The 14649-nt window shown below is 32.1% G+C and overlaps 1 protein-coding gene across 1 annotated transcript; it reads right to left on the bottom strand.

Moving 5' to 3' along the window:
* Positions 1 to 300: 300 nt before the first annotated feature.
* Positions 301 to 14431, bottom strand: LOC115889230 (carboxypeptidase B-like). The gene is made up of 8 exons (XM_030909177.1): positions 14274 to 14431; positions 13953 to 14174; positions 13524 to 13611; positions 13356 to 13456; positions 10281 to 10485; positions 7368 to 7624; positions 5652 to 5863; positions 301 to 466 (listed from the first exon to the last, which is right to left on the bottom strand). Exons 1-8 carry the CDS (start codon positions 14345 to 14347, stop codon positions 354 to 356), a joined length of 1272 nt encoding a protein of 423 aa, XP_030765037.1. The 5' UTR covers positions 14348 to 14431; the 3' UTR covers positions 301 to 353.
* Between the last annotated feature and the right edge of the window lie 218 nt (positions 14432 to 14649).

Here is a 14649-nt window from a genome sequence, read left to right as displayed (position 1 = left end):
CACTGTCGTTTTCAGTTCCACACCGTCTTAGATATTATGCCTTCGCTGGCTAAATTAGAGAAAATAAACGTTTTATGCGTTGGCTGCAGAACGAGTAGAAGCTCCACCGTACAGCACTTGAGACGTAAGGAGAAATCAAATCAGCCTTGTCACGAATTTGCCCATTAGGTTGCGTTCCCAATTCTTCCCAATTCCTTCAATCAACGATAATACCCTGATTTGTCAGAAAAACTGTTAAGAATATTGAAACACCCTAAATAAAAAAAAATGTACATTCAAGGAAAAGAAAACTAGTTTTAGTATTAGTATAAATATAATATTTATTTAGATTGAGGAAAAAAAACAATTGTGTTTTAATTTTTGCTATATGCTGCTTCTACATATGCATGGAATATTGTAATGCCTTCAAACGTCTCTTGCACAATGGGCAGAATGCTAGTTGCTGGTGGATTGAATCCAAAAAGACCTTCAAAAATAAAAAAAAATAAACTATATAAAATAGTTACACATAAAAAAATATTTATTTTTTTATTAAAATTAGCAGTGAACTGAAGTGAAGTGAGATTTTTTTGTTAATTGGCCGAAAGATTTGGAATGATTGATTGAATGAAATATGACTGTTGTTGCCATTTGTTCTCTATATTTTTCTTTATATTTTTAATAAAGTACTTTCTGTATATTTCAATATCTTTTTGGATTTGAATATGTTATTTTTTCACTATTATTGGTTGAATTTTTATTCTACAGGGTGTTTCAACAAACATGTGCCATCTCCCGTGGGAAGATTCCTCACGTAAAAATAATATTTTTCATATCAACATAGGTCCGATTCTGCTTTGTTTCGTAGCTACAAGATAAACACACCGGAAGAGTCTAGGGATATTACAATTTTATCCAGCCATCGTCAGTAATTTTGTTTTTTGCATTTCTGATATAATAGAATTAAAATAAACAAATAGTTTACAGGACGTACTGGAAATAAAAATCCGAAATTTACCGAATTTTTTAAATTTGCCTTGATTTTTATTGAACTCAAAAAATACACAATTTTTTTTTATTCTAAACTGTGAATTAAAAAAAAAAGATAAAACTATTTTTACTTAATAAAGGTTATGACCTCCTCTACTGTTCATTACAGCCCTACATCGTCTCTCCATGCTCCTGATCAGGTTGTCGATCTCTTCTTGAGGTACAGCCTGCCACGCTGTATTCACGACCCGAACCAGATCCCTACGAGTTTCACGAGGCATACCCATTCTCAAAATTCTTCTTTGGACCGCGTTCCATACGTGCTCGATGGGGTTGAGTTCAGGAGATTGTGCCGGCCAGGGTAAGATGTTTAATTCATGAGCATTGATAAACTCACTTACCACTCTGGCTGTATGAGGCCGTGCATTGTCATGCATGAGAATGAAGTTTCTCCCAAAATCATTGGCATATGGTAACACGACAGGCTCGACAATTAAATCACGATATGTGATTACTGTTAGAAACCTTTAAAGAAAAACAAGATCGGTTTTTCGGCCTAACTGGACTCCCCCCCAGACCATAACTGTTCCACCTTGATAAGGGTGCACTTCCTGAACATGATCCAACCGAATAAGATTTCCTGGTTATCTCCATACCCTAAGCCTTCTCGAATCCGGATGAATTCCAAAGCGTGACTCATCCGTGAAGAGAACATTGGCTCATTGTTCATTCGACCACTGAACATGATCTTGAGCCCACAAATATCTTACCTCTCGATTTCCTCTTGTTAAGGGTTGAGCTCTCCAGGGGCGTCTGCTTCTTAAGTTGACCTCTCTTAATCTATTGCGAACAGTGTCAGGACTAACGGTTACATTATGTGTTTCCTGGAGAATTAAACTAAGCTCTGGTGCTGTAAGAGTCGGGCGGCGTCGAGCATTTAATTGTAAAAAATGATCTTGCTAGAGGTAGTAATGCGATGTCGCCCTGTGTGCCTTTCAGCAACATCATCACTTTCACGGTAGCGTGCACTTAATCGCGATATAACACTTTGCGTTGTATTTAATGCTCTAGCTGCGTCGATTTGGCGCATTTCAGCTTTATTTCGGCCCTTAGCATTTCGCCAAATCTGTTGTTAAGATGTCTACGCTCCATAATGTTGTTTAATACTAAACAAAGTTATTTGAATGAATTCTGCCCAGTTATCATAAAAGCATAGCCAGTACAGGTTAATTTCGAACAATTGATGCTAGGTACTTTTTATACATTTGACACAAAATGCACAAACACTTCTGCAAATATCCCAAATTTGGAAAAAACTAGTGTGACTACTTTGTTTCAATCGAAGTAGAAAGAATCGGCCTACAAATATGTGGTTGTTTATTCAAAACATTTATTTTTAATTTTAATAAAATGATATCCCTAGATTTTTCCGGTGTGTTAATGTCTTAATAATCTTTCGATTTATTATAATTTTCTTCCAAGTACTTTTAGCATTTCGAATGACATTTTGAGTGAGATATTCATCATTGACGTGCATATGGGTTATCACTGGAATATTTTTCAAAAAGAGACGTGCGCCACTGATTTTTTTTCTTTTGATATCAAAATTGTGTAGGCCGTTTAATGCCATTTGAAAGTTATCTCTCGATATTTTGTCGAAATCGGCCTCCTTGATGAGATCAACGCGATTTTATTAATCACAATGAATAAAATAAAAATAAAAATAAAATTAATAAATTATATATTTTTCCTAATTTATTATTAATTATTATTACTATTAGTTATTCTCACTATTAGTCCAACCTACAGCAATTTTATATAAAAAAATAATTGTATCCAAGATAATTAAAAAAAACCTAATTTTGTAAAGGTTTAAGATCCTGTAACTCTAAAACTATGCATTTCTATACCCATGTTTATAGAAACTTGTCTTCATATTTTTTGATGAGGAGTCAATGAGTACTTATTTAAAACTTTCGCAAGTTAATGATATTATTTTTTTTAAAGGTTGCTATTAGACTCGGATCAAACCAAATTAATAAAATTCCGTTTATGTCATCAAGGAGGCCGAAATCGACAAAATATCAATACACAAGTTTTAATCGGCATTACACTGCTTACACTATTTCACTAACAAGAGAAAAAAAGTCAGGACATATATGTTTTTTTAGAAAAACATTCGAGTGATAACCTATATGCACGTCCCTAGTGAACATGTCGACACTTTTTTAGTTTTAAAATATGTCCAATTTATAGTACCTTTTACCCTCAAAATATCATTCGAAATGCTAAAAGTACTTGGATTTTAATACCCTTTAGCTACGAAATAAAGCAGAATGGGACTTATGTTGATATGAAAAATAAATCTTATTTTTACGTGACGAATCTGTCCACGAGAGATGGCACATGTTTTTTGAAACACCCTGTATAATGTCTAGTGTAAAGATGTTGTCGCGAAGAGCATAATGGCAGTCATCCATTTCCTCAATGCCACGGAATTGTTATAAACATTTAACAACCCAATTGTATCGGATAGGGTCTCAGAGTGAGTTGTATCAAAATGGCAATTCTGCTAATTGGAATGCGACAAACCGTCGAATTGGCCACTTTAACCAACCGGCATAATATATGAAATACCTAGTCACTTATCAAAAAATTAACCATTAAAATAATGTTAATAAATGTCTAGGCAAATGGCTATTTGTCTATATTTCCTTTATGTCCATCACATATACAGGGTGGCGCCTCTCATACGCCGCGGAAGCTCCAAGAAGAACGGTAGTTTATATCGAAATTAAATTTTGGCAGAATATGTAGGTTAACTGAAAGCATTTTATAAAAATATATAGAATTATACAGGGTGTCCCCCAAAAAAGTTACCCATCAAAGTTGTGTTTTTTCTAATGGAACACCCTATATATTAATTGATTTTCGGATTCTATGAAAAAAATAAAGGTGAGTTTTATCAATGAAGCATATACCTAAAATCTAAGGATTTTGACATATTTCACATTTTGTGAAAATGAAGAGTAAATTTTAAATTTCGATAACAGCTACCTAAATTTTAGTTGACCTTGTATAGCCTGATTTTTAATTTCAGTAACCATTGTTTGTTAAACCAAATTGAAATTTGACCCGAAAAGTTATACAGGGTGAGACAAAATTAATACGGAACATTAGTCACTTTTAAAAGCAAGTTACTCCTTTATTTTAAATGGAACACCCAGTATATTTTTCCGGTTTTCAATGGGGAATTTATATATCTTCAAAATATTATTAAGGTTGCCTACTCCTCAGACAAAGACTTTTCTAGATAGTTGATTTTTTATGATTTTGCGTTATTAGATCTTTATTATTTGGAAAAATCTAGGTGGGTGTGTGATATACCTTTTGCTAATTTAATAAAAATTAAAGATTGTAAAGTAAAATATTCAACGGTAATAAAAAGATACACATTTAAAACATATTTTAATTATTACAGAATTAAAACTAGATATAAACCTATAATTTTGTGACAAAAATTAGCTAGATGAAATCAAATGCTCAAAATGCTTCCTCTCCTGTTAACAGCATAAAATGATTGTCGTTTCAAAAGGATCTTTTCATTTTAAAAGGCATTTATGTGGAGTTCTACCTCGAAAAGCAGCTACAATAATTTCTCTTATTGTTATCGATAATAGTTGGTCGAGTATTGTAAACACTGTCTTTAACATATCGCCATAAAAAACCCAGACTAGATAAAATCAGGAGCATTTAGGTATTCTATTAATTGGTGAATGCAGTGTACATTCAATATACTGCACACTGCATTCACCAACTAATAGAATCATATCAATTCTCTCTGATGTTGGATTTGTTTGCAGTTTCGGCAAATTTCTGAGAATTTTTTTTGTTTTAACTGACACAAAATTATAACTAGTTGTTAAAATTCAACTAATTAGACAGCTATGTTGAAGTAACATCTGACATATCACAGCCACCTAGATTTTATCAAATAATAAAGATCTACTCAGATCAAATAATGTAAATGAAAATATCTAGGAAAATCCTTGTTTGAGGGGTAGGCAACCTTAATGGTATTTTAAAGAGACATGCGTTCCCCATTGAGTAAAGAGACATGCGTTCCCCATTGAGTATATACTGGGTGTTCCATTTAAAATAAAAGAGTAACATGCTGTTAAAGGTGACCAATGTTCAATATTAATTTTGTCTCAACCTGTATAACTTTATGGATCAATTTTTAATTTGATTTAAAGTACAATAGTTAATTTAACTACATATTAGGCTATACCGGGTAAATTCCAATTTAGGTAGCTTTTATTGTAATTTAAAAATTGTTCTTTATTTCTAGAAAATGTTAAATATGTCAAAAACCTTACATTTTAGTCATATACTTCTCTTATAAAACTCACCTTTATTTTTCTCCCAGAATCTGAAAATCAATTAAAATATAGGGCGATCCATTACAAAAAACACAACTTTGATATGTAACTTTTTTTGGGGACACCCTGTAGAACTCTCTATATTTTTAAAAAGTGCTCTGAATTAACCTAGATATGCTCACAAAATTTCATTTCAATACAAACTGTCGTTCTCCTTGGAGCCTCCGCGGCGTTTGAGAGGCGCCACCCTGTACAATGGTTTGTAGATAATTTCATATTTAGCTCGAAAACTTTGCTTACCTCCTGCTGGAAGTTCGATGGTGTAAGCCAAACCAACACCCGTTACTCCTTTGACCCAATCGTCACTTCCACCAGCTGCTGCATAGAGAACGTTTGTGGAACTACCAACTACGTAACGAGAATTGAGGGTACTAACTCTACCAATTGCCAAGCCTGCTAATTCACCAAGCCACTGGAGTTCCTCAGCGTTATCTGGCAGATCGTTAGTGTATCTGTTATCAAATAAAGAATAATATAGATTATGGTATATCTATATCTAATCTGAGAGTGGTATAGATAAAAAAACAATTTTTTCAAAAATTTATTTAATATCTATGTTATCTACGGTTATCTATGATATTGCATTATTATTGTTTTGAAATTAAGTGGATGCAGTAGAAAATGTCAAGAGTAGAGATATCGTATGGAAATATAACGAGATAAAAATACCAATAAAAGTACCAGAAACTATGCTGAACAGAATAGAATAAAGAAGCATTAAGATTGTTCAGATTGGAGGTGGGAAAACATTGAACGGCTTGTTCACTTGAACGAGTATTAAAAATGAAGTGAGATTTGATTCACCGCTTAGAATACGGTTCTTTATGAATCGTGGCCAGCACGGATTGATAAGATTTGAACGAACGAGTCGTAAAGTCATAAGAATTGTTCGTATGCGACTTGTTCCTTTCTACGGCTCGTTCGAAGTTTGGTAAATCGTAAGTGTAATGGTTTACAATACGGTTCGTTTAAAAAATTCATATTAGAATTGTACAGGGTTGTTCACCACTTACGGCACGGAGTATTGTGTTGGCTAAACGATTAGATTTTTAAAAACTGCAAGTTTTCGGTTCGTTGAAGGACTATTAGAGCTACAATTTACAAATATTTTTACAAGATACAGAGTGTCCCAAATAAGTAAAAATATTATAGTTGTATTTTTTTAAATGGAACACCCTGTATATTATTATATTTTTAGATTCTACGATTTAAATAAAGGTAAATTTGATTATGGTATATTTTACGAGAATCAGATGCAAAATTTAATTGACTATCAAATAGTATTATACCATTTTTTTTTAAATATATCTTCAAGTTTTCGTAGAAAATGCATTTTCTTATAATTTAGACCCCATTTATCATACCCATGGAATATGAATATTTTAGATTATTTTTAAAGATGTAACAAATTTTCAAAGAGTACCAGATACTAATATTTCCGATATAATTCGCTTATTTCATTAAAAATAAAAAATAAACTTTTCAAATATTTGTTAGAGGACCAATCAATATGATCTAAATATTCAAACTACATTAATTGACTGTTTGCATTGATTAATAATAATTATTGTAAATCCAAATACTAAAAAACTGAATTTTGTATGTGTGTATTAGACAGTGTGGTAAAAAGTAACACCTTATAAATTTTGTTTCATTTTTTTGCAATATTATCGTTTTTAGCACCTGTACATTTTGTACATTTATTGCTTTAAAAAAATCTAAAATGTCAATATTCCATGGGTATATTGAAAAATGAGGTCTAAATTATAACAAAATGCATTTTCTACGAAAACTTGAAGAGATAGGTAAAAAATGGTGTAATACAATTTGATGGACAATTAAATTGTGTATCTGAGTCTCGTAAAATATACAGGGTGTTTTATTTAAATTTGTTTGTGGTGTCTATTTAAAGTAACCAAGTTTAACTTCTTATTTCATAATTATTTTTATGCTCACCCCCATGGATATAGTATCATATTTCCATAACTATGAAAACTGATGTACAACTTGATCTGATCTCTGTTTCTGAGAGCGTATGTTGCGAGTGCTGCTGTTTCTGGCTCGGAAAATGGTTGTGGACCAGCATATATCTCGTCACAGGGGTCAGCACTGGCCCCAGCAAACATCCAGTAATATTCAAAGTTACGGTTTGGGTCTGTTCCGATGCAGGTGCTCGATTGGTTAGGTTGACGTGTTTTTCTCCATAGCCTGTTCTATAAAAAGATGGCAAAGAAGAAATATGATTATAACAGTATGTTTAAGATTTAGAAATAACATTAAATGAATTCTGAAAGTATCGAAAAATTTGCAAAAAAATCAAATTAGTTTCAAACGTGTTAAACAAATCTGTCAAAAATGGCTTGCCAAGAGGTCCATTCCGTCTCTAATGAATGAATATAATAGCGAAAACATTGGTAAATTAAGTTTTGCCCCCGAGCATAATTACAATGATGCGCAATTACACCCCGCGCAAGAAAAAAGTGTACTAGTTCATTGCCAATAGTGAGTTACGTTTTGTTTACATCTTCATCACGGTGGGACTAAGGATTTGATATTAAAAAAAATGTGGGTCGGTATCCGCATAATTTGCGACGGGCCACAGGATGACGCCCTCGACGTGTCGAACCGATGCCTCTAAATGGACAAAATCATCAGGATTTTTCTTAATTATGGGTCGATTGTAACCAAACTCGGCACAGGGATAAAGGTACTCGAACGGAGTTCTCAGACGAACAGACGGGCAGGGGACAGACAGACGGACAGACGAACGGAAATATGCGCACATAGTGCACACACATTTTTTTTTGTATGTTAAAGTAGGAAATACCTTCTAAAGAAAAATGCTGAAAAACTTGCACTCATTTTATATCTATTTTATTATGCTTCCAGTCATTATATTTTTCTCAGATAACATAATTTGCAATTAACTGACGGAAAATGTTGAATAACGGAATTTTTCTCTTGGGGACAAACATCGCGTCCGAATAAGGAACTATCCGTCATAGTGATGGAGGTCTGGATTGAGGTGACTTTACTTTTTATTCAAATGCTTTCAATCGTACTTCCATTTTGATTAGTTTATTTGTAGTGCTTTGAGATGCAGATAATTCTCTAAGAAAAAAATGCTGTAGGAAATTATTTTTTTAAATGTACAGGGTGAGCCAAATTGGACATTTTTAAAGGGAAACACCCCACTTTTATAGGACATAGACGAGAACTAATATCGGTGTCTGGAGCTCATTTTTTTATCAAAAATATTAAGGTAAAAACCTCACATCCATATCTGATACCGTTTCGGAGTTTCGGGGTGTTTGTCAAAAATGTGCATTTTTGAACAAATCGCTGTAACTTTTTTGCTATAGAAAATTTTGTATATTTATGAAAACATTGCCAAATCGCCCTTTTACGTAGAATTTAATGGTTTGGTTGTATTTATTTTATAAATTAATAATTTAAGAGTTATCAATAGAAAAATTGATTTCTCTGGTGTCCCATATAACACCCGGTATATTTTTAATTCATTAAAAAACAAAATAAAATTATCTTTCCAAAAATATAGCAAACTTGATATTTTGATCGATGGTTTTTCAAAATATAGAGTTTCAAAAAAATTCGCCCACTTTGAATAAGTAGGTTTTGGACTGCGCGGCGCCGCGGTCACCGATACAAGTGACTATAACGTTCCGTTTATAGTGAGAATCGCGCCTAATCAGTGGGGGTGGAAGATACCCTCGTATAATCGCTAAGTACTCCTAGTTCTTGTCTAGAGTATACTAGCAATTTAAAAATTAGATCCTTTAGTCTTCCTCGATGATAAAAATCCATAGGCGTTAAGTCTTTGGCGTGACGCTTATTCTGGAAATGCTGATAATTTCCGCGTTGTGATGCAGTGCCTTGTCTTGCTGGAAAAATCTGTTTCCGAATTTCATTAGGGGCAGATTATCAATACGGGATCTAAAGGCTACTCGAACAAAATATCAAGTGCGCTATATTATTGAAAAGGTAAATATAAGTTCTCTTCAATGAACACCGGTTCCCATTAGAACACCGAAGTTAAGCGACGTAAGGCGATACTAGTGGATGGACGGGTGACCGGTTCGAAACTCTGTATCGTGCTGTTCAAAAAAAGGCAAAAGTGTAAAATCTATTAACGCACACTGCTCATTCACGCCGTTTCGAGGCCGGATGAGATCGGATATCTCGTGAGTAAGAGTCGATTTAGACACTTGCCAAGTCGGTAGGCCATTGACCATGATATGGCCGAGGACCGCGGTTCGCATTCCGCGTAAACAAAGTAGGCCCCGTCCAGATTAGCCCTGGCAGCAAAAAGGAGACGTTAACTGAAATCTTTACTTTTCTTTACTTTCTTCAATGAATCAAAAATATACAGGGTCTCCCCTACAAAAAAATATTTTTTCTGTTGATATCTTTTAAATTATTAATATAAAATATATATACTTAAGTCAATAAAATCTACGTAAAAAGGTGATTTGGAAATGTTTTCATAAAAATACAAAATTTCCTATAACAAAAATGTTACAGCGATTTGTTAAAAATGCACAAACACCGCGTAACTCCGAAACGGTAACATATATCGATGTGCTGTTTTTACCATCTTGTTTTTGATAAAAAAAATGAGCTTCAAACACCGATATTTGTTTTCGTCTATCTGCTATAGAAAAGAGTATTTCCCTTTATAAGTATCCGATTATCCACCCTGTACATCATTCAGTTATCTAAATTCCCGACTTTTATGCACAGAACAATACCGAGAACGAGACAATCCCGCGAACAATACTCTAATTCCAAGACGTTTTGTGCACATAAATTCCCCCTTCCTCGCGATACGCGTAGTAATCTCCTACTTACCCATGTGGAGGACCGGGAGAATTCGTATCCGTCCGGATTTAGGCTGGGAATTATATTCCAATTAACGTTCTGGTAGAGTCGGTAGTTGGCCGGGTTCTCCACTAGCTGGTTAATGATGTATAATGCCACTGGTGGCGCTATCCATTCTCTGGCGTGGATGCCCGCGTCTACCAGTATGGTGGGATTGTTGGGATTGGCTCCTATTCTGAAACGCATATTTAAATATTCAAACGTGGTAATATTATGATAAATTGGCATCGTAGGGCGCGCGTATAAATCATAAAAGCTCGCTGTGGCGTCGAGATTTTGCGGAGAAAATCGGGTTTCTTAGTTAAAGTTGTTAGATCATATACGTTGAAATTTGGTGGCGCGCAACTAGTTTTCATGCGACTAGGCTCCATAAAGTATAATATTTTTTTCTCGATCCGTCCGGTATATACCGGAATATATATGTCGCAGGCGCATAGAATAATTCGGCTTTTGCGAAAAGACTAGGCATTTTATAAAACGCCGGCTTTTTAAATAAAAGAAGGAATTTTTACAAAAAGTCTATTTATTTTCAGTCACTTTACAAAAAGTCTAATCAGAATTAGGCTTATTAAACAATGACGATATTTTCTGTACACTTCTGCAATAAAGACTGCCTGTTTTCAGTCGTTTTACAAAATGGCAAATTGAGGCCAGACAGATTAAAAAATGATTTAAATTTACTCAGCTATAAGCATCAGTATATTGAATAATTTACGCTTTAATAGAAATACCCCATACTTTCCTATACAAAACAATAATTTGTCAAAATTTTATTTTGTTTAGACGAAAAGAACTTGAACCCTATTTCATAAATTATAATTATAGCTAACATAATTTTAAATACAAAATATATTAGAACCTTAATATTAATATCTCGTTTAATTATTATACTCTGTAATTTCATTCTGTGTACAGGGCTGTCTCTTTGTTGGAACTTTGTTTTCTTTTTTGGAACTTTAATTCTTTTCGAATAAAATTAATTTTCAAAGAGAAGTTCAAGATATGCCGTTGAATAAATTTAGGCTAGTTTTACTAATCCGGCGTAAAATGTTTTGTGCAATATGACTAATCTTCATTAGGCGTTTTGCAAAGCGACTGAAACCAGATGGGCTCTTGCTCTTTGCAAAATATTCGCCTATTGTTAAAAACGGCGGCGTTTTATAATAGTCTAATCTTTTCTAGACAAAATGCCGAGTTATTCGATACGCCTGTGACACATATATATATATATATATATATATATATATATATATATATATATATAATCAGTTATATATTCTGATATATATATATATATATATATATATATATATATATATATATATATATATATATATATATATATATATATATATATATATATATATATATATATATATATATATATATATATATATATATATATATATATATATATATATATATATATATATATATATATATATATATATATAACTATATATAACTGATTATAGTTATATCGGTTAATTATTATCTTTACTTAGGGTTTTCATACAAGTTTTTGGAAATTCCGGACAAGTGATCTGAAATAAGAACAAACTCCAGACTTTGACGAAAAATAAATTATGAATTTATTTATGTAAAGTTTATTTAACGGGAAAATACACACTGACAGAGTTGTTGAATGTCATTTTATGTTATAGGAAAATTATATTTTCTGTCATTATTTAGATGCCGGCTGACGGCATCTTAAATCATTATTCTTCCTTAACTGGTTGGACAGACGAACAAACTTTACTTTAAAAGGAGAATTAAAGGCACTTGAAAAGTATTAAGTAAAATTTGTATTGCATACGCATGCAGTACTGCCGTTTGTAACGTTAAAAATTACATCAGAAGTGGATTATCCTTTTTTAATAGTAGATATATGTGACATCGTAACGATTAAAATATTCAAGATAAGTTGTTTTTAGAGTTAGTACTGATATAACAAGCCAAAGCCAAATCACAAAAAGTTAGTGCTATTAATGAAATATACTTATTTTAAAAAAGCTGAGAAAATAGAGTCGAAAAATAGTGAACATCTGATTCATAACGAAGTTATGAAAAAATTTGGGCTACAGGAGAGCCTATGCCAAAAAATAGGACGGTATGAAAAAGATCTCGTGATCTCGTGATTTTTATATCATGATATTTTGTCGAATTCGGCTAAACGCAATTTTATTAATCACAATTAATAAAATTAATACGTTATATATTTTACACAATTTAGTATTAAATATTATAACTATTAGACCTACATACCTACCTAACCTATAGCAATTTCAAATAAAAAATAATGGTATTTAAGATAATTACAAAAAACCTAATTTAAAAAAAATAATATCCTGTACCTCTAAAACTATGCATTTTCCTATCCATGTTTATAGGAACTTTTTTCATTTTTGATGAGGAAACAATGAGTACTTATTTATGATATTAAATGTTTTAAAGGTTGCTCGGATCAAACAAATTCATAAAATTGAGTTTTTCTCACCATGGAGGTCTAAATCGACAAAATATTAAGAAACAACTTTTAATCGGCATTAAACTACTTACACTATTTTGCTATCAAGAGGAAAAAAGTCAGTGGCGTACTTGCTTTTTTAGAAGAATATTCCAGTGATACCCATATGCAAGTCCTTAGTGAATGTGTCGACACTTTTTTAGCTTAAAAATTAGCTTTAATTGGCATTTATATAGTAACTTTTTCCCTCAAAATTTCATTCGAAACGCTAAAAGTACTTGGAAGAAAATGAAAACATATTAAGACTTTAACACCCTGTAGCTACAAAACAAAGCAGAATCGAACCTATGTTGATATGAAAAATAAATCTTTTTGCGTGAGGATCCCGTACCATCTCCCCACGAGAGATGGCACATTTCTTTTAAAACATCCAGTATAAAGGTGTATTTAACGATACAGGTACCAAATAATAAACTTCATTATCAATTATTATTAATACATCCTCTAGCATCTAACTCAAATATCATTATCTCAAACTTAGAAATGTTATCTTTATTACTCAATATAATGTCCCTTACTTTATTAAGAGTAGATCTCTGCCTTCGAAAGTTCTGCCTATGGATTCCACTTGGACAATATGAGGATATAAGCGTTCCAAAGTAAGCAAATATTCGTTCATCTGTAAATGAAAACGTCAATATACAAAATATTTAATACATTTCTATGGCTATAGCTTGAAAAATTACCACTGCGTGTGATACAAACTCTGTAAAGAGTGAGCTGGATGCTTGGTAATGATTCGTACTGTTTGGTGCTGTTTCTGTCTCCAATGCTCTGTAAAAAAAGTTTCATAATTTTAGATGTGCTGAGATAGAATATATGCATATAAATACATCTAGATATAAGAAATGAATGATAGATAAATGTAGAAGTTAAAAAATTAATAATGCAATGAATAAAATATTTATAAATTCAAAAAAACCTAGATAAAAAGCCAATTCGCCATGAATTATGAATATACACATCGATACTAAATAATTTTAAATTAAATTAGCATGAAGAGAGTTCTTAAAAAATTCAAAAAATATATGGGTATATCTACAATGTATAAATAATCAAAATTAAGAGACTATTAAGTTCAAGCTGTTAAATCATCTGTTGAAAGTTTTACTTACTCTCTAACATTTTCTACAGTTATTTTATACTCCAAACCGGAAGCGGTAAAGTTTATCAGGGTATTTTCGAAAAAATCTTGGATTTCCGGCGCAACTATGACCTCGCTATTGTCTCCTAACAGACGACTGTGTCTCAGGAAGTCAAAATGGCCGTTGGAGTCTAATTGGTGAAGGAATTCCACTTGATCTTCTGTTTTTGGCGTAATTTGATACAACTTGTATCTAAAATGTGAATTATTGACATTTCAGAATCAAGAAAATTAGTTTTTCTTAGAAATTTGCTTTTATAATAATTATAAATCTATAAAATTTTATATTTACCCCTCATAGTTATTCTCCCCTAAAGTTCCACAGGCTAGACACAAAACTAATAGTACATTATATAGTTTTGACATCTTGAGACGCAGTCGATTGTAGTACTAATTAATTATAAAAACGATACTTTTATAAAATATTTTATCGAGTAGGAAGCTATGAATGTTTATTTTAAAGGATTAAAAAGAGATTTATATTTTGATAAATTATTTTTCATCGTCACTGATAATAAATAAAATAGATTTAAAAATGATAGAGTAATGATTTTTTTTATTTAATTAATGCGTAACATACTTCAGTGAAGAAGAATAAGTATCAATATTAATGAATTTGAGGTTGAAGATTAGTTTTTTTTTCAAACACAGTCCATACATACATACGT

Source organism: Sitophilus oryzae, unplaced genomic scaffold (assembly GCF_002938485.1).
Source record: "Sitophilus oryzae breed Bouriz unplaced genomic scaffold, Soryzae_2.0 scaffold_811_pilon_pilon, whole genome shotgun sequence".
Taxonomy (NCBI): domain Eukaryota; kingdom Metazoa; phylum Arthropoda; class Insecta; order Coleoptera; family Curculionidae; genus Sitophilus; species Sitophilus oryzae.
The sequence above is the reverse complement of the archived record's forward strand: the minus strand, read 5'-3'. Positions and strand labels throughout refer to the sequence as shown.

What these genes read in the sequence shown, in the direction of transcription:
- LOC115889230 (XM_030909177.1), bottom strand. Translation starts at nt 14,347, where the DNA reads ATGTCAAAACTATATAATGTACTATTAGTTTTGTGTCTAGCCTGTGGA. An exon ending in AGAGATCTACTCTTAATAAA is followed by an intron (nt 10,486 to 13,355) that starts GTAAGGGACATT and finishes TATGCGTTTCAG; the next exon opens with AATAGGAGCCAATCCCAACA. An exon ending in TCTCCCGGTCCTCCACATGG is followed by an intron (nt 7,625 to 10,280) that starts GTAAGTAGGAGA and finishes ATCTTTTTATAG; the next exon opens with AACAGGCTATGGAGAAAAAC.